Here is a 17,580-nt window from a genome sequence, read left to right on the forward strand (position 1 = left end):
AGCAAACTTAAGCTGTACAAAACAGCTCGTTTTGCTGCTTGATATTGGAAACAGGTGTTTCTTATTAAATGACCCACTGGGTGGATAGCACAAACAATTTTATCCATTTGTTGCAGTGTTATTTTTCCCAACCCAGCTGGACAATGAATTCTGCACTCTATCAGAAAATCCTGAAGGAGAATGTCCGGCCATCAGTTTGTGACCTCAAGCTCAAGCGCACTTGGGTTATGCAGCAGGACAATGATCCGAAACACCAGTAAGTCCACTTCTAAATGGCTTGAGAAAAAAAAAGAAGGTGTTGGAGTGGCCAAGTCAAAGTCTGGACTTAAATCCGATTGAGATGCTGCGGCATGAACAGTTAATAGTCAATTCTTTCTTTGAAAACCCTCCAATGTGGCTGAATTAATTCCGCCACAGTGATGTGAAAGACATTTAATCAGGTTATCTTTTTGTAATATCAAAATGTGTTTGATGATCTGAATCATTCAAGTGTGAGAAATATACAAACAATAAAAGGAACATAAAGGGGGCAAAAACTTTTTCATCGCACTGTATATTTATTTTTTCAGACTATAAAATGCCCCTGATCTGAATGCAGATTGGGAAATCAAGAAATCAGTGGAGGAAGCAAAAGTGCAAAGACACAGATCAAGAGGATCTAACACAGAGAACCACTGACATGCCTTTCACAGAAAAGAAAGCAAAACTTGAATACTGTAACAGTCACACATGGGCTCAAGGATGAAACTCACAAACTGCACTTTTTTTATAATGTTCTCTAAGGTTCACTTATAATGTTAGTGTGTTTTTACATTAAAAATATAACAATTTAGAAGTAATAGGCTATTTTCTATCCTGTTTTTGAGCCTCTCTTCAGAATGGTCTGTTTTTATAGGCGGGGCACATTCAATATTCGAGTAAATGGGGAGTTTTGCTTATTTAAATAACAGACGGACTCTGCTGGTAAACTATTAGAGAAGTATTATTAATACACATTTGAGAGATTCTGAGAATTTAACATTGATGAATCATGATAAAATTCAAATTGGCATTCATGTTCAAAATTATTCAACCTCCCAATGTCAAATTTGGGGCAGAATCTTTCATTCTTTAAAACCACCAATAAACACTGCTTGGAAGTGCTTAGAAGCTTCAGCCACCTCTCTACTACAGTCTTGGCCCATTCCTAGCCTGAAAAAGCTTTCAGATCACTGATAATCTATGTTTTTTTTCCCCCTTGCCACTGCATTCTTTAAATTCAGCCAAATATTTTCAATGAAAATTTTATCTGGAGACTGAACAGGCCACTCAAGAAAATTCTTTGACTGATCCCTGAACCAAGCATAAGTAGATTTGGATGTATACTTTGGGATGATTGTCCTTCAGGAAAAACTATTGATCATCAGCTTCCAATCTTTGCACCAACGGCATCACAATTCTTGTAAAAAATGGCCTGATACTTCAAAGAATCCATGATGTCCTTCACGCAGTCATGATTTCCACTTCTTGCAACAGTAAAACAAACCCAACAGGACTGATCCACCTCCAAGTTTGACGATGGAGCTGGTGTTCTTCTGCTTATAAGCTCTGCCTATTTGTAGCACCAGATGTAAAGCTGATCCATGGGTCCAAAAGTTCCAGTTTGGTCACATCACTCCATTAAACATTCTTCCAGAGCTCCACAGATTTTAGCATGTTCAAGTCTGCCTTTCTGTTCTTCTTAGCCAAAAGTGGTGTTTAGCAAGATGCCTCAACATGAAGCAATTCTTGACTAAAGATCGTGTTCCATGAAGATATTTTGTAAATTTCCTCTATATAGAAAAATATATATAAAAACTTAATTTTGGATTAGTAATATGCATTGCTAAGAACTTCATTTGGACAACCTGAAAGACGATTTTTTTACACCCTCAGATTCCAGGTTTTCAAATAGTTGTATCTCGGCCAAATATTGTCCTTTTGTCCTATAACATCAGTGGAAAGCTTATTTATGAAGCTTTCAGATAATCTATAAATCTAAAAGAAAAAAAAAGACCCCTTTTACTGGTTTTGTGGTTCAGGGTCCAAAAATAAAAATAAAGAAATAAATAAAGAAATATATTGGATAGTCTGAAGAAGGATTTGAAATGCTTCTTATCTGAAATGCCGATTGGGAATATAAAGAATCAGTGAAGTCACATTCAAGAAGCAAAAGTACCCACAGGCACAAAGAAAAATGATCTAAATATAAAGTATCAGTGACATGACTTTCAGGAAAAAGGAAGCAAAACTTGAATATTGTTACTAAAACTGAAACTTTAAATGCAACTTTATTAAACATTACAATAATACAAAAATACAGAAGCAATGAAACAGGACACTAGCAATCAGAAAACCTGCAGGCATATAAAGACTTTACCCGTCTTTTCATTTATTAAGGACTTCAATATGAGTCCATCACAACATCACAAGTCCTTCAAGACATATATCTGAAAAATATGTTTTATGACCAAGTAGCTGTTGTTTTGACCTACTTAAAAAACCCTTGATTAGCCAAATCTTGTTTTGTGATGTAAATCCTAAAGGATGAACGACCAGCGTGTACCTTTTAAGTAAATTAAAATTGGTGCTCTAAACTTACTGATGAACAAAATGAAGGACAGAAATGGACCAGATCAGATATTCCTTCATTTAAACTTGACAGGCTTTTGTTTTCATTGTTTTGTGAAATTATATAGCTGAGACTAAAACACAAAACATTTAGTTTCTGTTACATAAAGCTCCTGTAACAAGACTTAATTTTTTTCATTTTTTATTGGTTTGTTTATTAGTTCCCACAAGCAACTCGTTAGAGTACACACATGACTTTTAGACCATGTCTAAACAAATTTATTTTCTATGTAAGAGACTTGTCACTTGTCCAATCACACTGTCTTAAGGTGTGGCCTTAACTTCACAAAAACCCAGCACCCGGTTCACAATCATTAAGGTATAAAAACTGAAACGGACAAATCATTCTGCATTAATACACTGAATAAAAAAGGTATGTACTATTTAATGATGTTATGAAATGATGTAATAGGGCATAAGTGCAATTAGGTCTCCTTTACATGGGATGCTCTAGTAATTGTCTATGTAATTGCTCTGTTGATTTATTGTAATTTTGCAGGTGTTTATACATTTTTAAGTTTAACGTTTTTTTATTCTTGAAACTAGCAACTTTTTTCTTTTTGTTAAATGAAGGTTAACTTTAAAAACTTTCACCATGCCCTCAACAATTATATTTACTACTCTTAAAATGCACTTCATGTATAGTTTTTATTGTCTTACACCTGTCCTAAACGTTCAATAAATCTATTTGATCAAAATACAGAAAAAACTGTAATATTGTGAAATATTATTTTAATTTAAAATAATTGTTTTCTATGTGAATATATTTTAAAATGTAATTTATTTCTGTGATACAATTAATTTTCAGCATCATTGCCCCAAGTCTTCAGTGTCACAGATCCTTCAGAAATCTAATATGCTGATTTATTATTAGCATTATCAATGTTGGAAACAGTTGTACTGCCAAATATTGCTCCCCACACTGTAAAAGTTTTCACCAGTTTCAACTTAAAGCAATTAAGTGTAGCAGCTGCCTTAAAACTTTAAGTTAAATCAACTTAAGTCATTTAAACTCACAAGTTAAATCAACACATTTTTATTTTATTTCACATTTTATTAAGTTAAAATAACTTCTAGTTCCCTCTCAGTCGGTCTCTTCGACGTCACGTCGGAGACCGACGAATTGGGATATCGCTTTAGAGATACCAATCCTCTTCGTGTGTAAACTAAACGAGCCAATGCACATTGGCATGCATGATTGCATCCAGCTGTCGCTGATCACAGCGTGAGCATAAATACACAGCAGGTGCAATGCATAGACAGCATTTCGCATCGGAGCCGATCTTGTTCATGAGAGACGCAACGAGCCATTTTCTTCTTCAAGAACTCTTCACTGCGGTGTTGGCGGTACGGCGTCAGCGGTGGTGGTCTCCTGTGGGTGGAAAAAGCGCGCAGTCAAGGATTGCACTACCTGCCTTCTGTGTCGCAGCGGCCATCTCCCCTGTGTGCTTCAGCACTAGAGCAGTTTCTAAAAGAGTATCACGGGTGAACGTCTTTTTAAAGACGAGGTGTTTGAAACACAATGCCGTTTCACCTGTGCGTTTCTGGATGCGGTCGTTACCTGGCGCCAGGTGATGGTCACGATCGCTGTCTGACGTGTCTGGGTATTGAGCACGCTCAGGCAGCGTTTGTGGATGAGTCATGCCGTCATTGCGGCGGCATGTCCATCACGGAGCTGCGGACCAGACTCCGCTTCCTGCAAAGGGGCGGGGTGCCAGTTCCTCTGCCCAGATCTACCTCTGGCAGAGGGCTGACTGGTCTGACGGTGACGGTGGGGAATTTCCCGGCGGATGATCCGCTGGGGGTTCCTCCTTCCACCGACAGTCCGTTCCATCTGGAGCTCCCAGAAGAGTGTTCGGGTCCTCCTCGTGAGGTACCGCTCATTACTTTTGGGGCTCCCCCTGACGACCGGATGTCAATCGCTGCATCGGGGGGTGAGCCAGACTTCTCGGGGGAGGACGATTCCGGATCGCTGCCGTCCGCTGGGTGGTCAGCGGTACCGGATACCGACCCCGAGATGATGGCTATGCTTGCACGGGCCGCCGAGAAGGTAGGGCTTGAATGGAACCCTCCATCACGTCCCGACCCCTCTCGGCTGGATGACTGGTATCTTGGGGTGGCTCGCGCTGGTTCTCAGCGTCCCACCCCAGTGCCCTTCTTCCCGGAGGTGCATGATGAGCTTACTGGGACGTGGACGGCACCTTTTACTGCCAGAAACCGCTCCAGTGGCACGTCCTCCCTCACCACCCTTGATGGCGGACCAGCGCGGGGGTACGCGGCTGTCCCGCCGGTGGAGCGTGCGGTGGCGATGCAATTGTGTCCCGGCGCCGCTTCCACTTGGCGGGGCAACCCGTTGCTCCCCTCCCGGGCCTGTAGGCACTCGTCGGCTCTGATCGGCAGTGCCTACATGGCTTGTGGCGCTGCTGGCTCCGCCCTACACGCTATGGCGTTGTTACAGGTCCATCAGGCCCAGGCACTGAAGGACCTGTACGAGGGTGGTCACGACCCGGAAGTTCTACGTGAACTCCGTATCGCTACGGACCTCGCGCTACGAGCGACGAAGGTTACGGCGCGGTCTCTGGGTCGTGCGATGTCCACGATGGTGGTCCAGGAACGCCATCTCTGGCTGTGTCTGGCCGACATGAGGGAAGCAGACAAGGTCAGGTTCCTGAATGCCCCCGTGTCCCAGACCGGCCTCTTCGGCGACGCGGTCGAAAACTTCGCCCAGCAGTTTTCGGCCGCCCAGAAGCAGACTGAGGCCATCAGTCATATCCTGCCCCGGCGTGCTCCCGCTGCTGCCTCCACCCAGCCGCCGGCGGCACCTCGGTCTGCTCGTCGCCGAGGGCGGCCCCCTGCCTCCGCCCCCGCTCCACAGCAGCCTGCGCAGCAGCCTTCACGGCGGCGCCGTGGAGCCGGTCCCAGGGTGGCCGCCCTGCCCGTCCAGGCTCCCACCAAGACCAGTGGGAAACGCAAGAACAAGCGTCCCTGAGACGGGCGACCCAGAGATGGAGGAAGCTGCTCTTCGGGAGATGGTGATCGCACCACTCCCTCCCCCGGAGGAGGGCCGGGCGGAGAATCTTTTGTTCCCCTTAAAGTTTCTTTTAAGAAACCCGTCATCGGCCTCACGGCCGGTGACACCCAAATTTTCAATAAAAGAGCGGTTTCTACTATCTCTGGGTCCCCAGAGGGGACAGCGGGTGTTGCACGGGTTAGCCCCGGGCTTCACCCCCTCTCCCCTCCCGCCAGCAAATGGCGCTGGGCGGTTGGAGAGTGCGGTAGAACGGACTACTCACGCACCAGCTGCCAGAACGCAGGTAAATGTCTTGCACACACCACACACAGACACACTGACCCCGCTTCGGACCGGCATAGAGACGCCCGAGCGGGGTCCCTGCGTTCCACCTCGCTGCCCCCCCGCGGGTACGTCAGTGGTCCCGCTGGTCCCTCTTGTACGTTGGCTGGGGGCCTGGAGAGGGCTTCCCAGTCCGTCTTGCTGGCTCCTCCGGACCATCAGGCTCGGCTACGCGATTCAGTTCGCCCGGCGTCCGCCCCGGTTCAGGGGCATCCACTTCACTACAGTGAAAGTAGCAGATGCCCCTGTCCTACGGGCAGAGATTGCTACCTTGCTGGCGAAGAAAGCAATAGAGCCGGTCCCTCTAGCCGATATGAAGACAGGGTTTTACAGTCCCTACTTCATAGTACCCAAGAAAAGCGGCGGTTTACGACCGATCCTGGACCTGCGCATCTTGAATCGAGCTCTTCACAAGCTACCTTTCAAAATGCTCACACAAAAACACATCCTCAGATGTGTTCGTCCCCAGGATTGGTTCGCAGCGATCGACCTGAAGGACGCGTACTTTCATGTTTCGATCCTTCCGCGCCACAGACCATTTCTGCGGTTCGCGTTCGAAGGCAGAGCATATCAGTACAAGGTCCTGCCCTTCGGGCTGTCCCTCTCCCCCCGTGTCTTCACGAAAGTCGCGGAGGCGGCCCTTGTTCCCCTCAAGGAACAGGGCGTTCGTATCCTCAACTACCTCGACGACTGGCTGATACTAGCACACTCTCGAGAGCAGTTATGCGAACACAGGGACCTGGTGTTGGCACACCTCGCCCACTTGGGCCTTCGGGTCAACTGGGAAAAGAGCAAACTCTCCCCCATGCAGAGGATCTCTTTTCTTGGTGTGGAACTGGACTCGGTCAGCCAAACAGCTCGCCTCACGCAAGAGCGGGCTCAGTCGGTGCTGAACTGCTTGAATACGTTCAAGAGCAGAGAAGTGGTCCCACTGAAACAGTTTCAGAGGCTCCTGGGGCATATGGCAGCAGCTACAGCAGTTTTACCGCTTGGTCTGCTCCATATGAGACCACTTCAGCACTGGCTTCGTGGCCGAGTCCCGAGGAGAGCGTGGCAGCGCGGCACTCTCCGGGTCAAAGTAACCTCGGCCTGTCGCCTAACCTTCACCCCGTGGTCAGACCTAGCTTTTCTTCGGGCAGGAGTTCCCTTAGAACAGGTCTCCAGGCACGCTGTGGTACACACGGATGCCTCCACCACCGGTTGGGGAGCCACGTACAACGGGCAGGCAGTGTCGGGGGTTTGGACGAGCCCCCAGCTACACTGGCACATCAACTGCCTAGAGCTGCTGGCAGTACGCCTTGCCTTGAACCGTCTCAAAGGGCGCCTTCGAGGCAAACACGTGCTGGTCCGTACGGACAACACTGCGACCGTTGCGTACATCAACCGACAAGGTGGTCTACGCTCCCGTCGCATGTCACAGCTCGCCCGTTCTCTCCTCCTCTGGAGTCAGAAGCATCTGAGGTCGCTTCGTGCCATTTTGCTCAACCGTGCAGCCGACGAGCTCTCACGAGCTGCGCTTCCCGGAGAGTGGAGACTCCATCCCCAGTCGGTCCAGCTGATCTGGAGACGTTTCAGGAAACCTCAGGTAGACCTGTTTGCTTCTCCAGAGACGTCCCACTGCCAGCTCTTTTACTCCCTGACCGAGGGTACACTCGGCACGGACTCCCTGGCATGCAGCTGGCCACGGGGCCTACGCAAGTATGCGTTTCCCCCAGTGAGCCTTCTCGCACAGACACTGTGCAAGGTCAGGGAGGACGAGGAGCAGGTCCTGTTAGTGGCGCCTTACTGGCCTACTCGGACCTGGTTCCCAGAACTGATGCTCCTCGCGACAGCCCCTCCCTGGCGGATTCCTCTGAGGAAGGATTTACTGACTCAGAGACGGGGCACCCTGTGGCACCCACGTCCAGACCTCTGGAAACTACATGTCTGGTCCCTGGACGGGACACGGAGGTTCTGAGTGATCTACCCCAAGGAGTGGTAGACACCATCACTTCGGCGAGAGCTGCATCCACGAGACATGCTTACGCCTTGAAGTGGAACCTGTTCGTCGAATGGGCTTTCTCAAGAAATGAGGATCCCCGAAGATGCTCGGTTGGAGTCGTGCTTACCTTTTTGCAGCAAGGGTTGGAGCGTAGGCTGTCACCCTCCACCCTTAAGGTCTATGTAGCCGCTATTTCTGCAAACCATGACCCCGTTGAAGGAAGGTCGGTAGGTAGGCACGACCTGGTCGTCAGGTTTCTCAGGGGAGCCAGGAGGTTAAATCCTCCTAGGCCCCCCTCCGTACCCTCTTGGGACCTGTCTCTGGTGCTCACAGCACTACAGCGGGTCCCCTTTGAGCCTTTACAGTCAGTCGAGCTGAAGTATCTCTCTATGAAGACTCTGCTCCTGCTGGCATTGGCCTCCATCAAGAGGGTAGGGGACCTGCAGGCGTTTTCGGTCGACGATTCGTGCCTTCAGTTCGGGCCGGCAGATTCCCAGGTAACCCTGAGGCCCCGGGGTGGCTACGTGCCCAAGGTTCCCACTACTCCCTTCAGGGATCAAGTGGTGAGCCTGCAAGCGCTGCCCCCGGAGGAGGCAGACCCAGCCCTAGCTTTGCTTTGTCCCGTCCGAGCATTAAGATGCTACGTCGACCGGACGCAAAGCTTCAGGACCTCAGATCAGCTCTTTATTTGTCACGGAGGACGGCAGAAGGGGAAGGCCGTCTCCAAGCAGAGGATGGCACACTGGATAGTGGATGCCATCGCCTTGGCTTATCAAGCTCAGGGCATGCCCTGCCCGCTCAGGTTGCGAGCTCACTCTACTAGGAGTGTTGCATCCTCCTGGGCGCTGGCTCGTGGCGCCTCGCTATCTGACATTTGTAGAGCTGCGGGCTGGGCGACCCCTAACACGTTCGCTAGGTTTTATAGCCTTCGTGTAGAGCCAGTCTCCTCCTGTGTTCTCACCTCAAACGGGTAGAAACACTGAGAGGCACTGGCTCAGGTCGGCTTGCTATCTTCTTCAGAGTGTCCATGAAGACCCTGTCGAGTCCTCCTTCCTCGGCTCCAGACGTAGCGGAGCGTCTAGGCGCCAGGCCTCTCTCGATGAATCTTTAGAACCGATAGAAGGCTTAGGATACATGTGAGACTTAAGTGAATCCCATATTTCTTCCACGGTACCAACAGAGACCGTGTTTCCCCGGTAACCTTCTACCATCTTCACGAGGGTTCAATCACCTCCATTCTTCCATATGTCCTAATATGAGCCATATGCGTATTGCTCCGAACCTCCTGCGGGATGGGTGGGAGCTCCGCACGTTCCCAGTGCTCCAGCTTCACTAAGTAGGTAGTGCTATGTTATACAGTGACTGGTCTTTCTGATCCGCCCTTGGCCTTAGCAAAAATTGGAGGCCAGGAGGCTTGCTCAGGACACTGGAGGGGGGCAGCAGCTGCGGCGCTTTGCTAGGGATCCCAATTCGTCGGTCTCCGACGTGACGTCGAAGAGACCGACTGAGAGGGAACGTCTTGGTTACGTATGTAACCCTCGTTCCCTGAAGGAGGGAACGGAGACGTCACGTCCCGTCGCCTCAGCTGCTGTACCACCGCTGTGCGGCCGGACCCAAGCTCGGCTCCTCAGCGAAATCCTGTCTATGCATTGCACCTGCTGTGTATTTATGCTCACGCTGTGATCAGCGACAGCTGGATGCAATCATGCATGCCAATGTGCATTGGCTCATTTAGTTTACACACGAAGAGGATTGGTATCTCTAAAGCGATATCCCAATTCGTCGGTCTCCGACGTGACGTCTCCGTTCCCTCCTTCAGGGAACGAGGGTTACATACGTAACCAAGACGTTTTGAGGCAGCTGCTGAACTTAGGTTTTTAAGTTGAATCTGGTGAAAACTTTTTATAGTGCAGGATTCTTTAACAAATAAAAAATTGAAAAGAACAGTGTTTATTTAAAATAGAAATCTTCTGTAACAATATAAACTACCGTCTTAAAGTTTGGGGTCAGTTAATTTTTATTCTTTCTTTTTTTGAAAGAAATTAATACTTTTATTCCGGAAGGATGTGTTAAATTGATAAAAAGTAATAGCAATGACTTGAATTGTTAGAAATTATTTATATTTGTAATAAATGCCATTTCTGTTTATTTTTTTATTCATCAAAGAATCACAAAGTATCACAGGTTTTAAACACTGATAATAAAAGTAATAAATTAGCATATTAGAATTACTTCTGATGGATCATGTGACACCGAGGACTGCAGTAATGGCTGATAAAAATTCAGCTTTGCATCACAGGAATAAATTATATTTTTAAATATATTAATATAGAACACCATTATTTCCAACTGAAATAATATAATTGTTATATAAATGAATATAATAATTTTTAAATCAAATGATTAAATAAAAACATACATTTGATAAAACATTTTAATCAAATGTGTACAATATTGGCTGATTCAAATCCACTTTTCAGATATGAAATATTGCCTATAAATTCTGGGTAAATACATTATATCAGGTTTTATTTCATCATTACCAATTTCATTTTTTCAAGTTTGGTCACCAAATTCAAGAAAAATACCTTCTTATAAGTACTTTTCAAAAAACAATGATCTAAAGTTATATATGGCTATATTAAGGCTTATTTTGTCAACTTTTAGAAAGATGTCTGACTCTGAGACCATTGAACTGGCTTGTCTTGGACGCCCTTTTCAATTAGGAATGCTTTATGACTGCCGAAGAGATCGCCTCATTCCAGGTAAAAACAAAAACAAAAAACATTTCCAAGATAAGCAAAAACTACACATAGTCAAATTTAGCCATTTTATATATATTTAATTAATTCTGTTAATATTGATAGATCCCTGTTCTTTGAAAAAAACAGGTCACATACTGACATTTGATAGTCATTGCACTGACTCAAAACACATTTGCACAGATGGACTCTAATTTCACTTTTAAATGAACTGCTCATCCAAGAGATTCAAACACTTTTGCGATGCACAGATATGTAACACAGGATCATAATTAAATGACAAAGAAAATATTTTTATCTCACTCTACTTTCAGGACATATAAAAATCTGATGATGTTTCGAGGTATATTTATACAGATCTGTTTCGAGGCATATTTATACAGATCTGATTGGCTAAAAAGAGTGTGATATTAGAGTGATATCAGAGCTCCTCCAACCGCTTCACCATTTGGAAAGTATCACTCCGCTTGTCGCATCTCTCACAGTCAAGGCGGATGCTCAAGTCCACTTTAATTATGTAGGGCCACTATAAGGTGAACCCAATGAGTATTTCCATTCTCTTCTATAATTTAAGAATAATACTGTTTTTGTGTCATGGAACATAGGTTTAAGATATTTTTAGGTGAGAATGTAATGTTGTGGACTTTAAATATGTAGTTTGTTAATAAAGATAATGTCTATTTGAAAATTTGCTTCAACGTGTTTTAAATATGTGAGCTACAGAGTGTCAGTGGCTGTTCAGCACTCATAAACTTGCCAAGAGCACCTCTCCGTGGCCAGATCTTCTGGAATTTACCACTGGCTCTGATGTCTCTGTAGAGGTTAAACTTGAGGTATAATTTGTTTTGGGGAAATCTAACAGACAGTCTTTGGTCTGAATTGTACTTTTGACTGAATTACCTTGCAACTTTTATAATGGCTGTTGTTGTTGTTTATTAAATAATATTATTCAATAAATTATATTTTATATAAAAAAATAGTAGTATGTGTGTGTGTGTGTGTGTGTGTGTGTGTGCACGTGCGTGTTTATCAGGGTTACATTGTTCCACCATTAGATAGCAACAAGTGACATCAGTAAAGACTTTTGAATTGAAAAATGCTAAAGAGTAATTTTGAACGAGGATGTGATTTACATGCGATTAGTAGTTTATGTATATTTGTTTTAAATGAAATAGCGAAAGTTAGCCTAAAATGCTTTAAATTAAATTTTTTCCTAATCAAAAAGCTTGTACTCAGCCAACAAATGCACCAAGCAGTGCTGTCATCAGGAATTACCCTTAACAGATGGAAAGATAGTACGAGACAATCAGACATTCAATTTGATTTATTGAGAATATGAGATTGATCTGAAGAATGAATGCAGAATGCAGGTAATTACACTCGCACAGTCTATCTCTCTCTCATTATACTCTACTATATATAATACACTGCTTTTACTAAAGTAATACAATAAGATTTTAAGCAATTCAACGGTCCTCCTTTTGTTTTTTGAATTGGTAATGGAGGCTTGGGCTCAGTTATTAAACTGTCAACTTCAGATTTAAATCTGTGGCGGAAGTAAGTAGTTCTGCACAAAAGAGGACTTTTAAAGGGGTCATAAGATGCATGTTTTCCACAAGTTGATATGATTCGGTAGGGTCTTAATGAGAAGTCCATAACATACTTTGTAAACTCCTCAATATAATACTCCTCAATCTCATATTTAAATAAAACATTAGTTTGAATATCTGCTTAGGAAAGCCATATCTTTATTGTACTTTCCTTTCCTCTGTTGCGGGTGATTTCCAATGTTTTCCAAACTTTTAAGTCTCTTTCAATATAAAAGTCTCTTATAACCATCTAATGGCAGACCAAAGACTACCCCTGAGATTTACCCAAAACAAATTATATCTCATATTTAACCACTATATAGACATCAGAGCCAGTGGCAAATTCCAGAAGATCTGGCCGAGGTGAGGCTGTTCTCGGCAGGTTCATGAGTGCTGAATGACCACTGATGTCCTGGAGCTCACATGTCCGAAAAACATCCAAACAAATTTTTAAATAGACTTTATCTTGATTAACGAAACGGCATATTTGAAGTCTAAACAAGTACATTCTCGCCTAAAATTACATTCCATGACACAAATCACAGTGATTTCAGCGTCCAACATGACACTCGCTGAAGTGGAGTGATAAAAGTGGTGAAAAGGTAGGAGTTCTGTTAACACTCTAATGTCACAGATAAATAATAATTTTTTTAATTATTTATTAATTTACTTAATTTTTTTCAAGGAATAACCCTTTGGGATGATGAGATGCTGCAGAAGAATATTAATGTACGGCCACAGCCAAACACTGACTTTAAAATTATTGCCACAGATTCAAGTGAAGACAAAGTCAGTGCTCTTAATGTCTCTGCAGCTCTTGAAGCCAGCTTTCTGTGTGGATTAGTCAGTGTGAAAGGGTCAGCAGACTATTTAAATGACAAGAAGTCATCGAAAAATCAGTCTCGAGTTACTTTACAGTATCATACAACCTCACGCTTTGAGCAGTTAACTATGGAGCACCTTGGCGCAGGGAACGTGAAGCACTGCAATGTATTTCAGGAGGGTTCGGCCACACATGTTGTTACGGCTCTACTGTATGGAGCTCAAGCGTTCTTTATTTTTGATCGTGAGGTTTCATCAAATGAAAGCCATCAAAAGATACAAGGTGACCTCCAAGCTTCAATCAAAAAGATACCTTTAATATCAGTAGAGGGTCAGGCATCTTTGAAAATGAATGAAATGGATCAAGAGAAAATTGATAAGTTCAGTTGCACTTTTCATGGAGATTTTGCTCTGGAAAACAATCCGGTTTCCTATGTTGATGCCATCAAAGTGTACTCAGAGCTACCAAAACTGTTGGGAGAACGTGGCAAGAATGCTGTGCCCATGACTGTGTGGCTATACCCGCTGAAAAATCTTGATTCTGCAGCCGCTCAGTTAGTCAGGGAGATCAGCGTTAGCCTAATACGACGAGTCCAACGGATCATGGATGAACTGCATAATTGTGACATTCAATGTCAAGACATGATGAGGGACAATATTGCCATTCAATTCCCTGAAATCAAAGCCAAGATCAGAAAATGTAAAGACCTCTGTTCAGATTATAAATTAGTTTTTCAGAAACATCTCTGCAGGCTTCTTCCATCCATAAGGGGTGGAGGAAAAGAAGAACAGGAGCTTGCTGATGCCCTGAATGACAAAGAAAGATCTCCATTTAATGGTGCTTTGATAACCAAGTATCTAAGTGACCGAGAGCGAGAGATGAATGTTGTTAGATCATACCTCGACATCATGAAAGATGTTCCTGTTTGTTCATCCAGCAACGAGTTGGACAAAGTTGTCTTGAAAGCATCCAATAACTATGTGGTAGCTTTTGCACTCACCTCCTTAAGTGAAAAGGAACTGTACCTTTCAGACTTGGAGAATTACCTGAAGGCACAATCCAGAAATAGTGGAGAGCAATTAAGTTATGACCAAAACTCCACAAAGAAGACAGGGAAATGGTTTTCATCAGGAGATGCAACTACATTGACCAGAGAAACCATACAGGCCTTCCTAGATTTTAAAGAAGCCAATAAAGGAAGAACGAACATTGAATTCTGCATTGCATCAATCCCAGATGAATGCAGCACTGCCTCTTCCATAAACGTTTATGAAAGAGGAAGACTCCTCAGCTCACAGTATGAGCTTCCCTCAAAACCACCAATGCCGGTTTTCTTGAGTGCCGAACATGACTGCATACATCTGCAAATCAAACCTTCTGACCACGGTGTTAGCTTTGTGGACTCGTACTGTATTTCATATCAGTCTGCACAGAGCTCTGAATGGACAGAGGTGTTTACTGATGGGGTTTCTGATCAGGTCACCGTCAAGCAGTTAAAACCACATACAGAATATTGTTTTACCTGCAAGGCAGTGTGTCGTCCAGGAGTAAGTCTGACAAGTGACACAACATCATTCTTCAGGACTCGTCCATGTGCTCCTCCTGGAGCACCTACAGTAAAACAGGTAGAATCTGAGTCTATAACTGTAGTCTGGGATGTTCCTACATCTGTGGGTGAGGATGTTCTGATCACTGGCTATGTGTTGGAGTTCAGAGAATGCACAAAGGATCAGGAAAATGAAAAACCCTGGAAGCCTGTAAAATCTACGAACAGAGAGTGCACTCTTCAAGGACTGAAACAAGACACAAATTACACAGTCAGAGTTTTTGCAAACTGTGGTAATGATGGAATGAGTCTCCCCAGTTCTGAAACTGTGTTTTCAGCCAGTTTTAAGGGTAAAGAATCAAATAAGAATGGGAGTGGTTTGTTTTTGAATCAATCTGAACGAATAAAGAAGGGAAATCCATCAATTCATACACTGTTTCTACACCAAAAAACATCAGAGAATGTAAGTTTTAATCAATATGTTTTCGGAAGAAAAGTAGAGGATGTGAAAAACAAAGTAATTCTTCTTTTGGGATCAACAGGTGCAGGAAAAACCACGCTCATTAATGTGATGGCCAATTACATACTGGGCATAAAGTGGCAGGATGCATATCGCTACAAACTAATTAATGAAGTGACCAATCGCACACAGGCAGAGAGTCAGACATCTATTGTCTCATCTTTTGAGCTGTACAATCAGCCTGGCTTTGAAATTCCCTACTCCCTCACAATTGTAGACACACCAGGATTTGGTGATACAAGAGGAATCACACATGATAAACTTATTACAGAGCAGATCAAAAGCTTTCTTTGTAGCCCTTTGGGAATCGATCACATTGATGCCATCTGTTTCGTTGTCCAAGCCTCTCTTGCCCGCCTGAGTGCCAACCAAAGGTACATCTTTGACTCAGTCTTGTCAATTTTTGGCAAAGATGTCGCAGAGAACATCATAGTTTTGGTGACATTTGCAGATGGTAAAGACATCCCAGTTCTAGATGCCATCAAAGCAGCAGATCTGCCCTGTCAAAAGAATAAAAAGGGACAACCCACTCATTTCAAGTTCAACAATTCAGCTGTGTATGCAAACAAAAAAATAGAAGAGCCTACAACCTCTGACAATGATTCAGATGATGATGATGGAGAAAAACTGGCAGAGCTTGTCTGGGACAAAACCTTTAAACAGATGAAGGCTTTTTTCAAAACACTGGGGGTCATTGAAAGCAAAGATCTCACACTGACTATAAAGGTCTTGGAGGAACGAGAGCGCCTTGAGAAAGCCATGGCAAGTCTGACCCCTCAAATAACTGCTGGTCTCTCTAAAGTGACTGAGATAAAAAAAATTAAGCAATGTTTGGAAAGTGAGAGTGACAACATGGTACAAAATGAGAATTTCGAACAAGAGGTAGAGGTGATGAAAGCAAACAGAACCCCTGTAAACTGCTTTACCATGAATTGCAACTCCTGCTTCTTCACCTGTCACTCCAACTGCTTCCTCCCTGCAGAAGATGCTGTGCAAACTTGTGCAGTGATGGAGAATGACCACTGCATTATCTGCCCTGGAAACTGCCATTACTCTGCTCATTCAAGGGAAAATTTCATGTGGACATATGAAACAAAAATAGAGAAAAAAACCATTAAAGAACTGAAAGACAACTTCATGGCTGCTAAAGGAAAGTTCATGAACACAAAGCAAATGCTTGATGCACTTGAAAACGAACTCCATGGAATTGAGGACAAACTAATGAAGCTGATCAAATTGTCCTCTGATTGCTTAAGAAGACTAGATGAAATTGCACTGAAGCCAAAATCTCTCTCCACAGCCGAATACCTCGAAATCCTGATCAAAACCGAGAAAGAGGAGAAAAGTCCTGGCTTTGAGGACCGCATTGTTGGACTTGAGAAGATGAAGCAAGAAACTCTTGTCCTGGAAAAGATTGCCAAAGGAGAAAGTTTGCTTGAAAAAGAACGGAAAATCATGGCGGAGAGAGAGAAGCGAATGAAGACTCTTGCTCTGAAAATTGTGAAAATGAAGAAAGCTGTTAATGCCTTATAGACACACAGCAATCTGGAAGCATACGATCAAAAAGTGAAGAAGTCCAAAACAAAATGAAAGAAAAAATGAAAAAGAATTTACAGGAGGATCAAACCTCATCCAGAACATCAAGAATACAGAATTAAAGAGTAAATTTAAGCTGTTTTTGGTCTCTTTATTGATGCAAGGTTTTTTTTTTCTTTATCTTCATGCTTTTTAAGTTACTTTTGATAAAAACATAGTGTTTATGCAATGCCTTTACATATGTCTTTGTGTTAGTCTTTCAAAGCATGCAAACATCCAAATACTGTCAAGTACTATACTATAAAATTCTATAAAAACACAATATATGATTTCATGATGTTTCTTCAAGTTTTTAAGAAAATAAGATGTTTTATTATTGCCTAAACATTTTTTGAAATTGTGAAATGTTTTTTCTATGGTAGAAATTGTGTGAAATTCCCTGACAATTTACTACTGTTTAAAAGTTATAAGCAATTGTATTATAATGAATGCTACATATGCCTTTTAAAATGACCATAATGAATTTAGTTATTAGTAACATCGTTGTTTTAAAAGAAATGTTCTCAACTGTGTATTTGTAGCATTAAAACTGCCCCAAATAAAACATTTTTGGCTATGCAAAGTCATTTGTATTTATTAAAAATGCTAATGTAATAACAATGCTTTAATAACAAAATCAACATGGTGGCCAAAATTATTAAATCACTAGTATTTTCACCATCTAAAACATGGTTTTAAAGGAGAAGTTCACTTCCAGAACAAAAATTTACAGATAATGTACTCACCCCCTTGTCATCCAAGATGTTCATGTCTTCAGTCATA

General features: G+C 43.3%; 1 protein-coding gene across 1 annotated transcript; it reads left to right on the top strand.

The window, feature by feature from the left end:
• Positions 1-2,976: 2,976 nt before the first annotated feature.
• Positions 2,977-17,364, top strand: LOC141344001 (uncharacterized). The gene is made up of 3 exons (XM_073848719.1): positions 2,977-3,022; positions 10,650-10,747; positions 13,019-17,364. Exons 2-3 carry the CDS (start codon positions 10,654-10,656, stop codon positions 16,753-16,755), a joined length of 3,831 nt encoding a protein of 1,276 aa, XP_073704820.1. The 5' UTR covers positions 2,977-3,022; positions 10,650-10,653; the 3' UTR covers positions 16,756-17,364.
• Positions 17,365-17,580: the final 216 nt, after the last annotated feature.

The sequence above is a fragment of the Garra rufa genome, chromosome 10 (genome assembly GCF_049309525.1).
Source record: "Garra rufa chromosome 10, GarRuf1.0, whole genome shotgun sequence".
Classification (NCBI taxonomy): Eukaryota; Metazoa; Chordata; class Actinopteri; order Cypriniformes; family Cyprinidae; genus Garra; species Garra rufa.

Coding starts and splice junctions, on each gene's coding strand:
- LOC141344001 (XM_073848719.1), top strand. CDS start 10,654: ATGTCTGACTCTGAGACCATTGAACTGGCTTGTCTTGGACGCCCTTTT. Junction 10,748..13,018: donor AAGAGATCGCCTCATTCCAG/GTAAAAACAAAA, acceptor ATTTTTTTCAAG/GAATAACCCTTTGGGATGAT.